This window comes from Nycticebus coucang, chromosome 17 (genome assembly GCF_027406575.1).
Source record: "Nycticebus coucang isolate mNycCou1 chromosome 17, mNycCou1.pri, whole genome shotgun sequence".
Classification (NCBI taxonomy): Eukaryota; Metazoa; Chordata; class Mammalia; order Primates; family Lorisidae; genus Nycticebus; species Nycticebus coucang.
Window position 1 is genome coordinate 8,950,570 of NC_069796.1, and position 22,815 is coordinate 8,973,384.

General features: G+C 37.4%; 1 protein-coding gene across 3 annotated transcripts in view; it reads left to right on the top strand.

Moving 5' to 3' along the window:
* FER (FER tyrosine kinase) overlaps nucleotides 1–22,815 on the top strand; it is a 392,818-nt gene that overhangs the window by 47,623 nt on the left and 322,380 nt on the right. For all 3 annotated transcript variants that reach the window (XM_053566752.1, XM_053566754.1, XM_053566753.1), the window contains 2 exons: nucleotides 103–276; nucleotides 3,135–3,234. In XM_053566752.1, coding sequence (XP_053422727.1) covers nucleotides 103–276; nucleotides 3,135–3,234 — 274 coding nt within the window. The remainder of the gene's footprint in view (nucleotides 1–102; nucleotides 277–3,134; nucleotides 3,235–22,815) is intronic.

A 22,815-nucleotide genomic window follows, 5' to 3' on the forward strand; every position in this document is an offset into this window, starting at 1 on the left:
AATAATTCATGTAAAGCTAAATATTTAAAACTTTTGAACAATTAAAGCACAGCTAAATTGAAACCTACAAATGCTAATTTTCTTTTCTTCTTCTTGTTTAAGTCCTGGCTACTCATGATTCAGCAGACAGAACAACTTAGTAGGATAATGAAGACACATGCAGAGGACCTAAACTCTGGACCCTTACACAGGCTCACCATGATGATCAAGGACAAACAGCAGGTGAAGAAAAGTTATATAGGCGTTCATCAGCAGATAGAGGCAGAGATGATCAAGGTTTGTCTTTCCATATTGAAATTTTGTCTTTAATTTGCTTTTTTAAATTCACTGAAATATTTTATCCTGTTTGACCTGAAAAATTGTCATTTTGTAACAAGAAATAGGTTTGGAGTCTCTAACAAATAGCATCTTATTTTATTGAATGTAAAACATTGATTAAAAGATATGAGGTCTGACAATTAAATTCAAGAACTCATCCTAGAAAAAGTGGTACATACCTCATTGTATCTTTATAGGTAAAGTGAGCTTCTTGTCAATAGTGTATAATTGGATCATGATTTTTATTCCATTTTGTTAATCAGTATTTTTTAAGTGGTACATTTAATATCTTCACGTTCAAGGTTAATATTGATATGTGTGGTTTTGTTCCTGTCATATTGTTAATTATTGTGTAGTTATTTATAAATGCTTTCTTCCTTGTCTCTGTTTGCCACTATAGTTTGGGGAAATTCTGCAGTGGAACCATTTGGTTCTTTTCTCTTGCTCCTTTGAGTTATTGCTTTACCAGTGGGTTTTATACTTTCATGTGTTTTCATAATGGTGAATGTCATACCTTTGCTTCCAAGTTTATGACTCCCTTGAACATTTCTTGAAGGGCCAGTTGTCGTATTCTCTCAGTATTCATTTATCTGTGAAAGATTGCTTCTCTTTCATTTATGAACATTAATCTTGCTCAATATAGAATTCTTGGGTAGCACTTCTAATTTGTCATCGTATTCTCTTCTGTAACGTTTCTACTGAGAGGATTGCTATGAGTCTTACAAGGTTTTCCTTTTAGGTAACTAGACACTTTTCTATTGCTTGTTCTAGAATTTGGTCTTTCACTTTGACTTTGGACAGTTTGATTATATTGTGCCATGGCAAAGTCCTTTTTGTATTGTACTATTTGCCTGGGAATTGCTAAGTGTCCTGTACTTGGATGTCTAACATCTTTCTAGATGTGGGAAGTTTTCTTCTACTGTTTTATAAAATAAGCTTAGTAAAACTTTTGATCTCTCTTCACCTTTGGGAATGCCAATAATTCATAAATTCAGTTGCTTTATATAGTTCTAAGCATCTCTAAGCCTCTGTTCATTAAGTGTTATTATCTTTTCTTCATTTTTATGTGACTGTGTTACCACAAAAGATTTGTCTTAAATTCTGAAATTCTTTCTTCTTCTTGTTCTCATGTATTATTCAAGCTTTCAAATGTATTTTTTATTTCTTTCAATGAATTTTTGAGTTCCATAATTTCTTTTTTTTATTTCAAATTAATACGAAGGTACAAATTTTTAGATTACATAGTTCTCACTTCCAGGGTAAAGTTCCAGTTGTAAAATAGCCCCTCACCCAGAGTGCATGTCATACACCCTCACAGTGTGCACAATAGTTGAGAGATCCCACCACTTGCCCTCTCTCTCTCTGCCAAAGTCCTACCCCTCTTCCCTTCCCTTTCTCCTCCCCCTGCCCCCGTACTAAGCTATATTTGTGTTTTATTATTCATATTAGCACGTAATTGTTTATATATTGGTTTCATATTAGTATTGAGTATATTGATATTTATTTTTCCATTCTTGCGATACTTTACTGAGAAGAATGTAAATGTAAAAATTGTGAAGTCTCCATCTTTTTTAATGGCTGAATGATATCCCATGGTATATATATACCACAATTTGAATGCTTACGTGAGGAGTGGCTGTCACTGTGATGAGGTCCTGCCACAGGGAGGTGGGCTTGGTTCCAGTAGCCACAGCCTTGCCTGGCATGTGAGGGACTTTTGTTGTCATGTGAGGGACTTTTGTTCCTTTCATGCCTCAGTCCTACCAGTGCCCTGTTCTAGCTCTTGCAGCCAATCTGGGTGCTGTTATGCCAACCAGGTAGTTTGTGCCTTGCCTGCGTCTCATCCTTGGGCCACAGCAGCCCCTGCCCAGATCAAGAACAACCCTCTGTGGCAGTTCCCGTCCTTCTTAAGCCTGACAGGCAGTGCCTACTTCCAGTGCCGGTGGCTGCAGCCCATGTCATAATCACTTCTCAGTCGTGGTAGTGGGAGCCCAGCCCCCACGCATGGCCTAGTTCTATAAGCTGCAGCCTGAGTGTCCTTAATACCTATGACTAGTGCTGCTGGTTCTCAGTTCTGCATATTCTCAGTACTGCACACTGTCTGATGAGACGTAATATGAAGAATAACAGCCAGGTGCCGTGGCTCATGCCCGTAATCCTAGTACTCTGGAAGGTGGATTGCTTGAGCTCATGAGTTTGAGACCAATCTGAGCAAAAGTAAGACCTCGTCTCTACGAAAAATAGAAAACTGAATCAAGAGGATCTCTTGAGCCTAAGAGTTAGATGTTGCTGTGAGCTATGACACCATGACATTCTACCCAAGGCAATTGCTTGAGACTGTCTCCAAAAAAGAAAAAAGAATGGCATCTTGATGTTAGGTTTCAGATAGGGCATGAAATTGCAGGCATGTTACGCCCCTACAGCAGTTCTTTCTCACAGTCTCTCAGTCAGTTCCAAGATGCTCTCCTGTGGCTGGATTATATGATTCCTCAGCAGAAAATTGGATTGCAGAGAGACACTCACTCACACCCCCTACTGGATTGGGGATTTGCTTCTGGATCCTGGCCAGGCCCAGCTGTGAAGGCTGCCTGTTTTCCCTCTCCTTTGTAGATTTTGGTGACTCCTGTCATTTCTTTGAGGGACTCCCATGTTCCCTCTTGGATAATGTATTTAAAGTGTGATTGTCTATATATTATTTTAGTTCTTATAAGTGGTTAAGGCGTCCTTGAAATTCTCCTAGTCTGCCATCTGGATGAAAAAAAAAAACAGTTTAATATAAACATTTAATAGATTTTCTGTATTTTGTTCTTTGACAGGTTACAAAGACAGAATTGGAGAAATTAAAATCCAGTTATCGACAATTAATAAAAGAAATGAATTCTGCTAAAGAGAAATATAAAGAAGCTATAGCAAAAGGTATGGCAAAATTATGAAAATTATTTAAGTGATTTTTATTTTTACCATTTGAAAGCTATCTTTTTGGATAGTGGAATGATTCCAGTTAGAGAAATTCACATATAAAAAACCTTAAACCAAAGTGGATTAAATTGTTAAACTGTGTAGTAAATTCTACTAATTTCTTGTTGTTTTAAATTATTCAACATATTTTTGAATAGCTCATACTCAGGGGTCTTATGTTGCATTTGTAATAGAATGTAAGGAATGTTTAAAATTTTCTTTTTGGCATCGTATTTTCTTACTTAATAAGAAGAATATGGTTGTATGTGTTTAGGAGGCTTTTACAATCTTCTTTTTACCTGTAGTATTTAAAAACCATTCAAATACCAGCATCATTTTATAGCATTATGTTATCTTTGTAGCTTATTTTAATGTGTCTATCATGTGTCTTAAAATTTTCATAAGAAGCTTGAGAAACAAATGGAAAGAGAAGCATCTTATTTATTTTTTAAACATAGATTTGTGGTTATAGTTTCGTAGTAAGTACTCTTGTAATTTTGCATCTAAAATTGTTTAAATTCTAGATGTCAGTGGAAATTAAGCAGAGTTTATGAAAGGAAGCTTCTTTGGCTGTTGCTGTATTTGGGAAGTATTTTCCTTTTCAGTGTGACTGAACAGTCTTTACTTTTTTTTGCAGAAGTTTTTAAAATTTCAGTATTTTTGTTTCACAATTTGCTTTTGTACATCTTATGTCAGAGGTAGTGTTCCCCACACCTAGAGTGTGTGCATTATACCCATCAGCTGTGAATTCACCCACCCCTACCTACTTGATGCCCATTGAGTTTTACTTCCCTATGTGCATGTAAGTGTTGATCAGCTCATTCTAATTTAGTAATAAGTACACATGGTGTTTGTTTTTCTATTCTTGTTAAACTGCCCTTAGAAAAATGGTCTCTAGTTCCATCCAGGTCAGTGGTTCTCAACCTTCTTAATACCACAATGTATTTTCATTGTTATCAAGGGGTCGTGACCCACAGGTTGAGAACCGCTGATCTAGGTAGTTAGAAAAGATGCTAGATCACCATTTCATGAATCCACTCATGTATTGATGGGCATTTGGGTTGTTTCCACATCCTCACAATTGTTAATTGTGCTGATATAAACATTGAGTGCAAGTGCCTTTATGATAAAATGTCCGTTTGTCCCCTGGGTGATTACTTAGTAGCGGAATTGCTACATTGAATTGTAGGTCTACTGTTAGTTTTTTAAGTATCTCTGTACTGCTTTTCATAAAGGTTGTACGAGTTTTGTGGTGGGCACCTGTAGTCCCAGCTGCTCGGGAGGCTGAGGCAGGAGGATCGCTTAAGCCCAGAAGTTGGAGGTTGCTGTGAGCCGTGTGACGTCATGGCACTCTACCCGAGGGTGGTACAGTGAGACTCTGTCTCTACAAAAAAGAAAAAAAAAAAAGGTTGTACGAGTTTGCAGTCTCAAGGATAGTGTGTGAGAGTTCCTTTTTCTTTGCATCCATGTAACACTTGTTGTTTTGGGACTTTTTAAAAAGAGCCACTCTCACTGGAGGTAGGTGATATCTCATTATGGTTTTGATTTGCATTTCTCAAATGATTAGAGATGTTGAGCTTTTTCTTTCATGTGTTTATTGGCACTTTCCCCTCAGAATTACACCCATTTTATGATTATTTGTTTGATTTTTCTTTTTCACCTAAAACTTTCCTTCTTTCTGAGATGGTCTAGTAGCTGGTGTCTCTGGTCAGCAATCTTGTCCCCGCAATCCATTTATCCAGAAGTGGTTTCTATTATTTGTCTTTTGATCTCCTGTGAAATGAAGAAAAGTTTTTATATAAAACTTAAAAGAAGGCATTTTATCTATTGTTTTTTATTTGGTCCACAATTTGTTTTACTGTTAGAAAATGTTATACTTTGAATAATAAAATGTGGCCAGGCACTGTGTTTCACACTTGTAATCCTAGAGCTTTGGGAAGCTGAGGTGGGAAGATTGCCTGAGGCCGGGATTTCAAGACCAGCCTAAGCAAGAGTGAGACCCTGTATACAAAAACATAGAAAAATTAACTGGGCATAGTGGCTTGTGCCTGTAGTCTCAGCTACTTGGGAGACTGAGGGAGAAGGATCGCTTGAGACCAAGAGTTTGTGGCCTATGATTTCACCAAGTACTCTAGCTCACGTGATAGAACAAGACCCTGTCTTAAAACAAGCAAACAAACAGAAAAAAAAAAAAAGAAGTGAAGAAACAGGGTATGTCTGTTGCTTAAGCTGTAGTCTAGTAGTACAGTCATATCTTATCATAGTAGTACAGTCATAGCAGCCTGAAACACCTGGGCTCAAACAATCCTCCTGCCTTGCCCTCTTGAGTAGCTGGGATTTAAAGGCATTTCGCTACCACTGGCTAATCTTTAAATTATCGTTAGGGATGGCATCTTGCTGTGTTGCCCAGACTGGTACTGGACTCCTAGGCTCAAGTGATCCTTTTACCTCAATGTCCTAAATCACTGGGATTAAGTGTGAGCCATTGCAAGGTTTACTTTTTTGCCCTTATTTTCTTGTCAAGAGACTTCTTATGAAATGCTGCAAAGAATATCTGTGTGCTCTCCTCATTACAGTTATTCTTTTTTTAGGGCAAATTGCATAAAAGTTGTATTTATTTTATTACATTGTTATATGTCAGTCTTCAAAAAATTAATAATAGCTGCTTACAATGTCATGTAATACTTTTTTTAATGTGAAAAACATTTTTTAAGAGTAATGCAATAAATACTAATTTTATAAAATTTAAACAAAAACATTAAACTGGGGGAGATTAAAGATGGCGGCCGAGTAACAGCTTTCCTGCAACTGGGAACAGCGAGTCTGGGGAGACAAGACTCCAGGCATCTCTGGCCGGTGGGATCTGCCTATAATCATCCCTTTGAGGATACAGGGAGCCAGCAAGGGACTTCTGGACCCCAAGAGGAGGACAAAAACAGTGGAAAACTGGCAAGTGGTTGTGTGTGCTCAATCGACCTAATCACGCCGGCAACCGTAAGTACAAGCGGCAGTGAGACTGCAAACCGGAAAGGCCTTACCTGTGAACTGTTTCGGTGTACTTGGACTTGGCACTCAGTTGATCTGCCTTGGGGAGAGCTTGAGCAGGAGTGTGGAGAACTTTGGGCATTGTCTGGGCCCCAGACTGAGCCACTGAGCTGGGCACAGGAAGCCATTGTGAAAGAACTGCCCCAGCAAGCTCCACCCTCAGGGTCTCAGAGCAAGGATTAGGCCGGTCAAAGTAACCTACTGACTGAGCAGCCTAAAGGCGGGGACTGAGCTGCCTTACAGCCTTAATTCTTAGGGGCAGGGTGAGACGGTTTTGGCACACTGGAGCCTTGGGCTTTTGCCCTGGGTAGAGTGCCATGACATCACAGCTCATAGCAACCTCAAACTCCAGGACTTGGTGCCGCCCAGACCTCCATAAGAGCAGTGCAGCGACCCCCGACCGGTGACCTGCACCCACCGGGCCTCCACATTCCCTGACCAGGAACTGCGGGACCACGCAACCCTGCGCCCTCCCTCCTGTGTCCTCCCAGCTTCCACACTAGCCTGTTCATCTAGACAGGGACTCTGGTAGCTGTGTGCCCTTTGGAGCCCTCCCTGCCTCTGCGCAGAGCTCTTCTCTTGGCCAGAGACTGCTGGAGCCTTGGGCTCTCTGTGCCAAAGTCACTGGGCGCCTGGCACTCCCAGAACTGTGCGCACCACCCCCAGCCCTGTTGCTGGATCCGGGTGTGTCACAAACTGGAGCTGCTTCCACAACCAGAACTCCCTAGCTAGAGCAGCCCCAGAGGAACTACACGGTCTCTCCTTACAAGGATCCAGCAACAATAGAGTGATCCCGCTGGGGTCTAATCTTGGAGAGAAACCTCCCCAACTCTGAGGACAGCTAGAGGCAATGGAGAAAAACAATCATGAGGCAAAATCAACAGAAAAACTCTGGCAATATGAATAATCAGAGTAGATCAACTCCCCCAAGGATCAATGGGGCAGAAACAGCACAAGACCCCATGCACAAACAAATAGTTGAGATGTCAGAAATTGAATTCAGGATCTGGATAGCAAATAAGATCAAATTAGAATTCCAAAAGTTATCTCAATAATTCAACGGATTCAAAGACCAAATGACCAAACATTTCGATGCATTGAGACAAGAAGTTGCATCCCTAAAAGATCTGAGAAACACAGTAGAATCCCTCAGTAACAGAATGGAGCAAGCAGATGAAAGGATTTCTGACATTGAAGACAAAGCTTTTGAACGCTCCCAAACTCTCAAAGAAGAAGAGAAATGGAGAGCAAAAACAGACCACTCTCTCAGAGAGCTCCCGGATAATTTGAAGAAAACTAATATTCATCTTATAGGGATCCCCGAAAGTGACGAAGTGGCTTCACAAGGCACAGAGTCTCTTCTCCATGAGATTATGAAGGAGAACTTTCCAGACATGCCAAGAGATTCCGAAATTCAGATAGCAGACAGTTTCAGAACTCCAGCACGACTCAACCCAAATAAGACATCCCCCAGCCACATCATAATCAATTTGACTAAAGTTAATATGAAGGAGAAAATTCTGAAAGCTGCCAGATGAAAGAAAAGCATTACCTACAAGGGGAAGAATATCAGAATCACTGCAGATCTCTCTGCTGAAACCTTTCAAGCTAGAAGAGGATGGTCATCGACTTTTAATCTCCTACAACAAAGTAACTTTCAACCCAGGATCCTGTACCCAGCTAAACTTAGCATCATTTATGACAGAGAAATTAAATACTTCAACGACATTCACATGTTGAAGAAATTTGCCACAACTAAATCAGCTCTCCAGGACATTCTTAGACCTATCCTCCATAAAGACCAGTGTAATTCTCCACCACAAAAGTAAACCCACCCAAAAAATTTTTGATCAAATTCCAACTTCCACAGTTGCAAAAGGATTAAAAATGTCCACCGGTCTCTTGAAAGGCTTATCAATACTCTCAATTAATGTGAATGGTTTAAATTGTCCTCTTAAGAGGCATAGGTTGGCGGACTAGATACAAAAACTCAAGCCAGATATCTGCTGCATCCAAGAATTGCATCTTACATTAAAAGACAGATAAAGACTCAAGGTGAAGGGATGGTCATCTATATTCCAGGCAAATGGAAAGCAGAAAAAAGCAGGCATTGCAATCCTGTTCACAGACGCAATAGGCTTTAAACCAACCAAAATAATTAAGGATAAGGATGGACACCTCATATTTGTTAAAGGTAATACTCAATATGATGAGATATCAATTATTAATATTTATGCACCCAACCACAGCGCACCTCAATTTATAAGAGAAACTCTAACAGACATGAGCAACTCGATTTCCTCCATTTCCATAGTAGTTGGAGATTTTAACACCCCTTTAGCAGTCCTGGATAGATCCTCCAAAAAGAAGCTAAGCAAAGAAATTTTAGATTTAAACTCAACCATTCAACATCTGGATTTAACAGACATCTGCAGAACATTTCATCCCCAAATAACTGAATACACATTCTTCTCATCAGTCCACGGAACATACTCTAAAATTGACCACATCCTAGGCCACAAATCTAACCTCAGCAAATTTAAAAAAATAGAAATTATTCCTTGCATCTTCTCAGACCATCATGGAATAAAAGTTGAACTAAATAACAACAGGAACCTGCATACCCATACAAAAACATGGAAGCTAAACAACCTTATGGTGAAGTATACATGGGTTATAGACGAGATTAAGAAGGAAATCACCATATTTTTGGAACAAAACAACAATCAAGACACGAATTACCAGAACCTCTGGGTTACTGCAAAGGCAGTCCTAAGAGGGAAATTTATAGCACTGCAAGCCATCCTCAAGAAAACGGAAAGAGAGGAAGTCAATAACTTAATTGAACATCTCAAGCAACTGGAGAAAGAAGAACACTTCAACCCCAAATGCAGCAGAAGAAAAGAAATAACCAAAATCAGAGCAGAATTAAATGAAATTGAAAACAAAAGAACTATACAACAGATCAATAAATCCAAAAGCTGGTTTTTTGAAAAGATGGATAAAATAGATAAACCTTTGGCCAACCTAACTAGGAAAAAAAGAGTAAAATCTCTAATTTCATCAATCAGAAATGGTAATGATGAAATAACAACAGACCCCTCATAATTTCAAAAAATCCTTAATGAAAAATATAAGAAACTCTACTCTCACAAATATGAAAATCTGAAAGAAATCGACCAATACCTGGAAGCACGCCACCTACCAAGACTTAGCCAGAACGAAGTGGAAATGTTGAACAGGCCTATATTAAGTTCTGAAATAGCATTAACTATACAAAATCTCCCTAAAATGAAAAGCCCAGGAGCAGATGGCTTTGTATCAGAATTCTACCAAACATTTAAAGAAGAACTAGTACCTATACTACTAAACCTCTTCCACGATATAGAAAAAGAAGGAATATTACCTAGCACATTCTACGAAGCAAACATCACCTTGATCCCCAAACCAGGGAAAGACCCAACAAGAAAAGAAAATTATAGATCACTATCACTAATGAATATAGATGCTAAAATACTCAATAAGATCCTAACAAACAGAATCCAACAACACATCAAAAAAATTATACACCATGACCAAGTCGGATTTATCCTAGGGTCTCAAGACTGGTTCAATATACGTAAATCTATAAATGTAATTCAACACTTAAACAAACTTAAAAATAAAGACCATATGATTCTTTCAATTGATGCAGAAAAAGCTTTTGATAATATCCAGCATCCCTTCATGATCAGAGCACTTAAGAAAATTGGTATAGAAGGGACATTTCTTAAACTAATAGAGGCCATCTACAGCAAACCCACAGCCAATATTGTATTGAATGGAGCTAAATTGAAATCATTTCCACTTAGATCAGGAACCAGGCAAGGTTGCCCATTGTCTCCATTGCTCTTTAACATTGTAATGGAAGTTTTAGCCATTGCCATTAGGGAAGAAAAGGCGATCAAGGGTATCCACATAGTGTCAGAAGAGATCAAACTTTCACTCTTCGCAGATGATATGATCGTATATCTGGAAAACACTATGGATTCTACTACAAAACTTGTAGAAGTGATCAAGGAATATAGCAGTGTCTCAGGCTACAAAATCAACACCCATAAATCTGTAGCCTTTATATATACCAACAATAACCAAGCTGAATAAACAGTCAAGGACTCTATTCCTTTCACAGTAGTGCCAAAGAAGATGAAATATTTGAGAGTATACCTAACAAAGGATGTGAATGATCTCTACAAAGAGAACTATGAAACTCTAAGAAAAGAAATAGCCAAAGATGTTAATAGATGGAAAAACATTCCATGCTCATGGCTGGGAAGAATCAACATTGTTAAAATGTCCATACTGCCCAAAGCAATATATAACTTTGATGCAATTCCTATTAAAGCTCCATTGTCATACTTTAAAGACCTTGAAAAAAATAATACTTTGTTTTATATGGAGTCAGAAAAAACCTCGAATAGCCAAAACATTACTGAGCAATAAAAACAAAGCAGGAGGAATCACACTACCAGACCTGAGACTGTACTATAAATCCATAGTGATCAAAACGGCATGGTACTGGCACAAAAGCAGAGAAGTAGATGTCTGGAACAGAATAGGGAACCAAGAGATGGATCTAGCTACTTACCGTTATTTGATCTTTGACAAGCCAATTAAAAACATTCAGTGGGGAAAAGATTCCCTATTTAACAAATGGTGCTGGGTAAACTGACTGGCAACCTGTAGAAGATTGAAACTGGACCCACACCTTTCACCATTAACTAAGATAGACTCTCACTGGATAAAAGATTTAAACTTAAGACATGAAACTATAAAAATACTTGAAGAAAGTGCAGGGAAAACTCTTGAAGGAATCGGCCTGGGTGAATATTTTATGAGGAGGACTCCCCAGGCAATTGAAGCAGTATCGAAAATACACTACTGGGACCTGATCAAACTAAAAAGCTTCTGCACAGCCAAGAACATAGTAAAGCAAGCAGACAGCCCTCAGAATGGGAGAAAATATTTGCAGGTTATACCTCTGATAAAGGTCTAATAACCAGAATCCACAGAGAACTCAAACGTATTAACAAGAAAAGCACACGTGACCCCATATTAGGGTGGCAAGGGACTTGAAGAGAAACTTCTCTAAAGAAGACTGACTCAAGATCTACAAACACATGAAAAAAAGCTCATCATCCTTAATCATCAGAGAAATAAAAATCAAAACTACTCTGAGATAATCACCTAACCCCAGTAAGAGTAGCCCACATAACAAAGTCCCAAAACCAGAAATGTTGGTGTGGATGTGGAGGAAAGGGCACACTTCTACACTTCTGGTGGGAATGCCCACTAATACGTTCCTTCTGGAAGGATGTTTGGAGAATACTTAGAGACCTAAAAATAGACCTGCCATTTGATCCTATAATTCCTTTACTAGGTTTATACCCAGAAGCCCAAAAGTCACAGTATAACAAATACATCTGTACCAGAATGTTTATTGCAGCCCAATTCCTAATTGCTAAGTCATGGAAGAAGCCCAAGCGCCCATCGACCCACGAATGGACTAGCAAATTGTGGTACATGTATACCATGGAATACTATGCAGCCTTAAAGAAAGATGGAGACTTTACCTCCTTCATGTTTATATGGATAGAGCTGCAACATATTCTTCTTAGCAAAGTATCTCAGGAATGGAAGAAAAAGTATCCAATGTACTCAGCCCTACTATGAAGCTAAATTATAGCTTTCACATGAAGACTATAACCCAACTATAGCACAAGACTATGGGGAAAGGGGAAGGAAGGGGAAGGGAGGGGCGAGGTTTTGGTGGAGGGAGGGTAATGGGTGGGGCCACATCTGTGGTGCATCTTAGAATGGGTACAGGCCATTGCACTAATGTACACAGCTATAATTTAACAATAATAAAAAAATAAATATTAACCAAGGCCTCTAAAAAACAAATACAAAAAAAAAAAAACATTAAACTATATGGTATTGAATGTAATGATTTTACTTTGATGTATTATAGTTTACTTGAAGATATACTGAAATATGAGAAGAGGTGTTAAAAGATACCTGCATCTGAGGTCTATGGTTTTATATAGCCTGCCTAATTGATTCTGTATGGCTAGAATTATGTTTGGGTTTTACGTTTGCCAAGCCTCACAATGCTCAGGACAGTAGTTGTGGGTGCTTTTGTTTAACGAATGTTTCTACTTTAACACATATTCAGGGAAAAAAAAGGAAACAGGATGAACTTCACATTACACATCCCCATAGTAACCAGGGTAGGGATGCCTAACTGAGCTCTCTTCACCCTCTTTTTTAACCAGAGTGGGAAAACAGACTCTCTTTCTAATTATTATTTCTCTATGAGAAACTAGAAAGAGCGCAAAGGGATTGGTAACCCCCTTGGTAATTTATAAGCCCTCACTTACCCTAAACAGACAAAGTAAGTGGGTACCTACTGCTAGAACTGTAGGAAGTAGATGCAAGTCTCTTTTAAAAGTATATTTTTGTATAATTGGGAAGTAGATTTTCTTAAATTGCCTCTTCATGCATTATGAATAGTTCTGTGATATTGTATAGCCAATTAAAATTGATTAGAGTTTTTGAGTCGTCTCTTTAGAGTACTTTAATTATGAAAACCGGTTTGAAATGAGTCCAGCCTTGAGACAGATGGTTAAATTTATGTATAAATAAATCCAAATTAAAAAGCGGAATAAAACTTTTTAAAGCTCTTTAGTTGATTTCCTGTCTTTAAGTTCACCACAAATGACAACTGGCCCTCTTATTCAATAATCTATATATCTATGTGTAAGAATCATCTGTGGGTGATGTGTAGAAGTCCTCTAGAATATATTCTCAAATTAGAGTTTTTCTATCATTCAACATATGGAGGAAATGTGTTTTGGATGTAGTAGTTGCTAAAGAGTGAAGCTATGGTTGTTGATCATCAGTTCCACTGAAGGGATCTCAAAATGAGAGGTGTTTGCCATTTCCTTGGATCTACTCATTAACACATGATATATTAGTAGCTAACTTATGGAATGACTGCTTTTCACTGCATGGAGCTTAATATGATAGGAATTTTCCAAGGTCATTAAGAGTAATGGGACTGTTAGTTATTAATCTAATTTGCATTGGATTGAAGCTGTCCAGAAATTGTAGTGACAGGTTATAAGATTCTCATTAGCTTCTAAAATATTATGTGGGATGCTGTAGTCCCAGCTACTCGGGAGGCTGAGGCGAGAGAATCGCTTAAGCCCAGGAGTTGGAGGTTGCTGTCAGCTGTGTGAGGCCACGGCACTCTACTGAGGGCCATAAAGTGAAACTCTGTCTATACAAAAAAAAAAAAAAAAAAAAAAATATATATATATATATATATATATTATGTGGGATGGAATAGAATATATGATTTACTTTATAGTTTTCATATAACTTCCTAAAAATAAAGTAAAAGCACAATAATTTGATTTGTCCCTACTTTGGTTGGTTTTGTTAAATAAAGAAAGCTTATTTGTATATGTAAAGAGATTAAGAGAAATTATATCCTTTTGTAGATTTTCTTCTATATACAGGGTACCCATAAAGTTCATGTACAATTTAAAATATGCACCCTGTAGTATAAGTAAGCTCCTTAGCCATATTAGCTTTAGACTTTATTGCTAAAAAGATAACATCAGAAAATATTATGTTAATATAAATAGCATTATCTAATTGGTAGAAGGTAAAAGTGTAATCTAAAACTTAATTATATTAAAAAATTATTTGTTTAAATATCTTTTTTTTCTTCAAATAAGAACTATATAAATCCAGGCATATAAGAATTATTTATTGAGTTCTTGCTAGGTACTGCTCTTTCAATGTGGGATACTATAGATAACAAAACATGAAAATCCTGGGCAGTGCCTGTGGCTCAAAGGAGTAGGGCTCTGGCCCCATATGCTGGAGGTGGCGGGTTCAAACCCAGCTCAGGCCCCAAACTGAGCAAAACAACAACAACAAAAAACTCCAAAACATGAAAATCCCTGCCTTCATTAGGCTTACATTTTAGAATAGAAGATAGCTAATTAACAAAATAAGTGAGTGAAATATATAGTATATATGATAGTGGTAAATACAACTGAGAAAAATGAAACATGCTAATCTGATAGCATGTTGGGAGGATTATCAGGTAATACCTCATAGAGAAAGAAACATTTGAATAAACAGTGAAGGGAGTGAGGGGAGTAAACTAGATGATTGTCCAAGTGGGTGGATTAACCAAAGCAAAGTCACTGAAATTGTATCATGTCTGATATATCTGAGGAGCAGCGCAGATACCTGAGTGGCTAGAACCGAGTTGTTAAGGGAAAGGTGTAGAGATACGAGAGGAGGTCAGAGAGCAAGAATAATTGTGGGTGTCAGGAGGTACAGATTATGTAAGCATTCTAGTCTTTCTTTTAAAACACTGGCTTTTACTTTGAGTAAGATGAGAAGCCATTGGAGGCTTCTGAGCAGAAAAGTGACATGAACTAACTTACATTTTAACAGGATAATTCACTATTGTTGAGAATAGTGCAAGGAGTGTGGGACAGACTGAAGTAAGGAGACCAGCTACTTTCATGCTATTGCAGTAATTCAGTCAGAGGATCATGTTGGTTTGGACCTGACTGACAGCAGGAGAAGTGATGGGAAGTGGTTGAATTCTATATATGCAATTGATTTTTATTAACCATGATAGTTCTATAAAGTTATTGTGAACACTGCGTAAGAGAGCACTGAATAATTGCTACAAGGAGACCTAAAGGGTTTGGTTTCTGCAAGTAAGATTATAACATTTTTAGCAACTCATCAATATATAATTTGTCTTAGATGTATTTCCATGTAGATACCTTATTTATTATATGTTATTGATTAACATTGAATTCAAAACCAACAGTACTATAACTTGTGAGACTCTGTCTCTACAAAAAAAAAAAAAAAAAAAAAAATATAACTTGTGACTAAATGAAGCATACACATATTTTCTCCATAAGGCACAACATAGCCTATTTAAAATTTGTACATTTAGGGGGTACAAGTGTAGATGTCTTACATAGATATATAGCATAGTGATAAAATATAGGCTTTTAGCGTACCTGTCACCTGAGTAGTGTGTATTAAACCCAAAAGGTCATTTTTTTACTGCTTACCCGCCCCTCAGCCTCCTCCCTTTTGGCCTCCAGTGTCTGTTACTCCGCACAGTATGCACATCTGTACCTGCTGTTTATCTCTCACTTTGAGAACATGCAGTATTTGGCTTTCTATTCTTAGTTATTTCACTTTGGATGGTGGTCTCCAGTTCCATCTATGTTGCTTTCAGAGCCATGATTTCTTTTGTTTTTTGGCTGAGTAGTATTCCAGGGTTGGTGTGTGTGCGTTTGTGTGTATCTCCCATTTTCTTTTTCTTTTTCTTTTTTTTTTGAGGCAGATTTTCCCTTTGCCACCTTGGTAGAGTGCTGTGGTGTCACACAGCTCACAGCAACCTCCAGCTCTTGGGCCTAGGCGATTCTCTTGCCTCAGCCTCCCGAGTAGCTGGGACTACAGGCGCCTGCCACAAGGCCCAGCTATTTTTTGTTGCAGTTTGGCCAGGGCTGGGCTTGAACCCGCCACCCTCGATATATGGGGCCAGCGCCCCACTCACTGAGCCACAGGCTCCACCCTTTCCCATTTTCTTTATCTTGTCATCTGTTGATTGATATGTAGGTTATTTGTGAACAGTGCGGAGATAAACATATGTGGGCAGGTGTCTTTTTAATATAAGAATTTGTTTTCTTTTGGGTAGATAACTATTATGGGATTGCTGCATCAAGTGATATATCTATTTTTAGCTCTTGGAGAAATCTTCATACTGTTTTCTATAAAGGTTGTACTAGTTTGCATTCCCACTAATAATGTATCAATGTTTCCTTTTCTCCACATCCTGGCCAATATCTGTTATTTTTCAGCTTTTTGATAATAGCTATTCTGACCAGGGTAAGATGGTTTGTGATTTTAATTTGCATTTCTCTTATGATTAGTGACCTTGAGAATTTTTAATGTGTTTGTTGGCTGCTTGTATGTCTCTTTGAAAAAATGTTTGTTCATGTCCTGTGCCTACTTTTGGTTGGGGTTATTTGTTTTATTTTTGTTGTGTTGAGTTCTTTGTAGATTCTGGATATTAGCCCTTCATTGGATACAAAGTTTATGAAGATTTTCTCCCATTCTGTTGATTATTATTTTACAGAGCTTTTTCATTTAAGTTCTGTTCGTCTGTTTTCACTTTTATGTTTGCTTTTGAAGTCTTAATCATGAACTCTTTACCTAGGCCACTGTCCACAAGAGTTTTTCCTATGTTTTTATCTAGGACTTTTGTAGTTTCAAGTTTTACATTTAAAACTTTAATCCATCTTGAGTAAATTTTTGTATATGGTTATAGATATGCCCAATTTCATTCTTCAGCACATGGTTTCCCAATTTTCTCAGCAGCATTTTTTAAAAAGGGTGTCCTGGTTGGGCGCAGTGGTGTCACACCTGTAATCCTAGTGCTCTGGGAGGCCAAGGTGGGTCAGTTTAGAGACAGGCCTGAGCAAGAGCAAAACCCTGTCTCAGAAAAAAGTCAGACTTTGGTAGGCCGAGCCAAGAAGATCAATTGAGTTCAAGAGTTTGAGGTTGCTGTGAGCTATGATGCATTCGCACTCAACCCCAGGGTGACTGAGTGAGAAACAGTTTCAAAACAAACAAAAAAAAAGAAAAAGAAAAGGAACTTCTTTTCCTAGTGTATATTTTGTCAATTTTGAAGCTAAGTTATTTGTAGGTAAGTGGCTTTATTTATGGGTTTTTATATTCTGTTCCATTGATTTACGTGTCTATTTTTATACCGGGACCATGCTATTTTGGTTACCATGTCCTTCTGATATAATATGAAGTATGGGAAAGTGATGCCTCCAGATTTTATTCTTTTTGCTTAAGATTGCTTAGGATATTCAGGCTCTGTCTTTTTTCTTTTCTTTTTTAAAAAATTTATTTATTATTAAATCATAGCTGTGTACATTAATGCAATCATGTGGTATCATACACTGGTTTTATATACCATTTGACATATTTTGATCACACTGGTTAACATAGCCTTCCTGGCATTTTCTTAGTTATTGTGTTAAGACATTTATATTCTACATTTAGTAAGTTTCACATGTATCACATGTACCCTTGTAAGATGCACCGTAGGTGTGGTCCCACCAATTACGATCCCTCTGCCCATCCTCCCCCCACCCCTACTGACTTGGTTCCATATAAATTTTAGGATAGTTTTTTTCTGATTCTATGTAATATGGCACTGGTATTGTGATTGCATTTACATTGCTTCTGTAGATTGCTTTGGGCTCTCTGGTTATTTTAATGATCTGGATTCTTCCAATTCATAAGCATGGGATGTTTTTCCATTTATGTCATCTACAATTTCTTTCATCATCATTGCGTAGTTTTCCTTGCAGAAATTTTTTACCTAAACTTGATAAAACATAATAAATTTAAATATATTCTTGGATATTTAATTTTCTTTTGTAGCTATTGTAAATGGGATTGACTTCTTGATTTGGTTCTTGGCTTGACCATTATTGGTGTATAGAAATGCTACTGGTTTTTGTACATTCATTTTGTGTTCTGGAATTTCATTGAATTAATTTATCAAATCTAGGAGTATTTTGGAAGAGTCTTTAGTGTATTTTAAGTATAAGATAAGGTCATCAGTAAACAGATAATTTTTGTTTTTAGGAGACAGAGTCTCACTTTGTCACCCTTGATAGAGTACTGTGATGTCACATCTCACAGCAACCTCCAGCTCTTGGGCGTAGGCAATTCTCTTGCCTCAGCCTCCCCAGTAGCTGGGACTATAGGCGCCCGCCACAATGCCCGGCTATTTTTTTGTTGCAGTTTGGCCAGAGCCAGGTTTGAACCCGCCATCCTTTGTAATGCCTGTGCCCTTCTCACTGAGCCACAGGTGCCACACAAGTAAACAGATATTTTGACTTCCTCTTTTCCAATTTTGATGCCTTTTATTCTTTCTGTTTTCTAATTGTTCTAGATGGGACTTCCGGTACCAAGTTGAACGAGGGTGGAGCAAGTTAGGCATCTTTGTCTTTTAGTTTGTAGGGAACTTTTCTCTGTTGAGTTCATGATGTTGCCTGATAATTTGTCATACATGGCTTTTATAATTTTAAGGTATGTTCCTTCATACTGCTGAGTATGTTGAGGATTTTTATTGCGAAGTGACAAATTATATATGGAAAAATATGGTAGATCTCTAATTCTGCAGTTCAGGGAGAAATCTGAGGTAGAGCTGTAAATCTGAATGTTGTTATTTAGAACCATGGGATTTTACGACTTTACCAATATCATGAAAGATACCGGTATCATGAAAGAAGAGTATAGTCATAAAACTGAGCCCAACAATAGGAAATTAGGGAAATAAGCAGTCAATTGTAAAGAACACCAAGATGAAAGGAAAACTAGTTGAATGTACTATTCTGGAAGAGAACTGAGGGAAATAGTTTTCAGGGAAGAGCGAGTGATCAGTTAATTGAATACTGCTAAAATATAAGATGAGGACTACGGTTTGGATCCAGCAAAGTGTATGTTATTGGTGACTTTGACAGAAGCACTTTTAGTAGAATAGTGGAGTAGTTTTAGTGGAATAGTGGGAAAACCCTTAATAGGATGGATTTAAGAAAGCATGAGAGAAAAGAAACTGGAGATGACTAGTATCAAAAAATCTTTTCAAAATTTCAGAAGTAAAGGGAAGGAGAGAAATAGGGAAGTAACTAGAAGTGTGGTTAAGGGAGGATTTTTTTAAAACTTAAAATTTGGGAACTGACTGTTACAGTTGTGTGCTGTTAAAGGTGCTCCCCTAGAGAAGGACAAGCAAATGAGGCAGCAGAAGTGAAGGAAGAATTGCTGGAAAAATGATCTCAAGTGAGTGAGGATGAACTAATACTCAAATTGGTCTTAGCTAGGAAGGACAGTTTATTCATAATAATAATTTAAGAGAGAAGGCCAAATATAGATTTAGATAATGGGTTAGACATGCAGGTGAGAGCTTATGGAAGTTCATTTTAGATAAATTATTTTTTCTAATGGGGTTTATGTGCTGCCTCTTCAGACTTACATGGTTCAAATTTACAATTACAAGGTGCAAACCATTAAGTGTAATGTAAAAGGAAAAATTATTTTTCACTCATTATTTAGTTTTCTCCTCCAAAGACAGCCAATATTATCTATTTTTTGTAGGGATATTCTATGCATCTCATGTAGATTTTAAATCACTTCATTAAGGGTGTTTGTTAACATATAGATACTCATTTTTATTGTAGTGCATTACATGTATTACGAGTTTGAAATCAATGATTTGGTGTCCATGATGTTATGCGTTAATGGTGATCTGTGCACTCACTCTTCTTCTACAGCTGTATCCTAACGTGTTAATAATGTTTGGCAAGGCTCTGCTTTAATTTTCCCATCAAGTATATTTTAGGAAGAGAAATTCTCTGTATATCCCTCACAGAACCTAGGAGTCATGGACTGTGTATAAATATTTAAAGGGTGAATGCCCTTAATTGAATGAATGAGCTCTGTAATTGATGAATGCTGTAAATATAGTTCTTCCACACACTTGACTAAACTTCTAAAGTAGAGTTTTATTATTTTTTCATATTATTGCTTCTATGTCTGTTAATAGTGCTTACAGTGAACCATACTGACTTGAAATCATACATATTAAAACCAAGTTTTATTTTTTATACTGCCAAGTCACTTTTGATATTTTAACAGCAAATTATTAAAGTTTTTCATGTCTTAGCTAAATGTCAGTTCTTCAGATATAATGAATAAATACTTAAAGTTTGATCAGATTTTGTAGATTTCTGTTAACTTTTAATTCTGACATTATGTCAGATCTACAGAAATGTGGAAAGAATAGTACAAAGAATTTCCATACCCCATTCATCGATATTTTCCATATCTTAATTTTTGACCATATTTGCTTTATGCTATTCTCTGTCTGTCTGTGGTACATGTGTATGGGTGCACATATGTGTGTTCATATACTTTTATTCAGTTGGTGTGCTTTTTAGTCTCCTTTACACTGAAAAATTAATATGCTTAATAAAACAGGTATTTTGTAGGGTACAGGACAATTATTTTGTAGAATAGTCTTTATTTGTTTTGTGCACAAAATAATTTATAAATACTATGTGCAATAGAAATTATACTCTATTCTTTTTAGTCCATTATATCCGGTACATGATGTCAGTTTATTCCATGATTGTATGTTAATTTTATTGTTTGATTAAAGTGGTAGCTGTCTGATTTTTCTACAGTAAAGTTATGATTCATTCATGCATTCATCCATCCATCTGTCTCTCCCTCCCTTCCTTCCCTTTTTTTTTTTTTTTTTGACAGAGCCTCTCTTATGTGGCCCTGGGTAGAGTGCTGTGGTGCCATGATGTCACAGCTCACAGCAACCTCAAACTCTCGGGCTTAAGTGATTCACTTGCCTCAGCCTCCCAAGTAGCTGAGACTACAGGCACATGCCACAGCACCTGGCTATTTTTTGGTTCTAGTTGTTGTTTGGCAGGCCCGGGCTGTATTCAAATCCACCAGCTCTGGTGTATGTGACTGGCACCCTAGCCACTGAGCTACAGGTGCAGAGCCAAGTTATGATGTCATTTTCTTTTATTATCTAATAAGTATCTTGTAGTATAAACTTTGGCACTATGTAAATATGGTGTTTCTTCTCAAATTTCCGCCCACTTGTTTTCACACCTATTGATTGTTCTTTCGTAAATCATTGTTACAATATTATGGCAATTGCAAAATGGTAAATGTCATTCTTTTTACATTTATAAATTTGTTTTTAATGTAAGGAAGGGCTTTTTTCTCTCTTCCATTTATTATTAAAGTGTATGTACTGGTTACTACGTGTATGAAATCCTAGATTCTTATTTTTATTCATGTGTTTTAAATCTGTGCTTTCATTATATGTTATCATGCTCAGAGCCAGTGGAGCCACTTCAGACTACCTCCTCTATGCTTTCAACATATTCCTGTCATTTGTTTAATACTTCTTATTTTTGGCTCATCTTACACTTTTCCTACTCCAGGTTCCATTTCTTTAATAACTTTAGCTCCTTTTAGTGGAGAATTATATTTAGAAAATAATATCTGGGTCTTGGTGCTTGAGTATTTTTGTTCTAGGTCCTCTAAATGGATAAAAGCAGGAAATAAGGAAACACACATACACATAAACAAAGGCGCATACTTCTTTTAAATCTGTGTCTTATTCTCTTTCTACTGATTGATCTATACTAAAACTGAACGGTTGATATTTCCAGTTGTAATCCAACACCATAAAGTTTCATCTTTTCCTATTTACGTATTTGCACCTTGTTTCTCCAATGATGAGAAATCTAACTTCTGTTATTCACAATTTATTTACTTATTTTTTCAATGTTAGAATACACAGAAAATAATTATCGCATTACCAATTCATGTGTCTAAAAAAAGGAAACTTGCAGGGCTGCGCCTGTGGCTCAGTCGATAAGGCGCCAGTCCCATATACCGAGGGTGGCGGGTTCAAACCCGGCCCCGGCCGAACTGCAACCAAAAAATAGCTGGGCGTTATGGCGGGCGCCTGTAGTCCCAGCCACTCGGGAGGCTGAGGCAAGAGAATCGCTTGAGCCCAGGAGTTGGAGGTTACTGTGAGCTATGTGAGGCCACGGCACTCTACCGAGGGCCATAAAGTGAGACTCCGTCTCTACAAAAAAAAAAAAAAAAAAGGAAACTTGCAAACTGCAGTTTGGTATTTGTTTGAAGTTTTTATTTTTTATTTTTTATTTTTTGTAGAGACAGAGTCTCACTTTATGGCCCTCTGTAGAGTGCCGTGGCCTCACACAGCTCACAGCAACCTCCAACTCCTGGGCTCAAGCAATTCTCTTGCCTCAGCCTCCCCAGTGGCTGGGACTACAGGCGCCCACCACAACACCTGGCTATTTTTTGGTTGCAGTTTGGCTGGGGTTGGGTTTGAACCCACCACCCTCGGTATATGGGGCCGGCGCCTTACCGACTGAGTCACAGGCGCTGCCCTTTTTTTTTTTTTTTTTTAAGATGTTAGTCTTCTGCTGTAATAATGTCCTATGTTCCAAAGTTAGTTTTATCAGTTCTTTTTTTCTCTTCTCCTTTTAGTTATGTTATTTATGGGAAATACAATTTGGTTCATTAATTTGTTATATCTCATTTTAAGTTTCTTTTCTCCTTTCTTGTCCTTTTTGATTTTGTTTATTTATTTCCATATGAAACTTTAATGATTCTTAAAGTTAGAAGTGTGCAAAGTTATATACTTAGAATACTCTGTCTTTTTAATTTCTCTTCCTTTGTTCACAGAAACTACCATTCTCCATATATTTTTTAACTTTTTTATTGGACAAGGTATATATCCTGAGAAATCATAAAATTCCA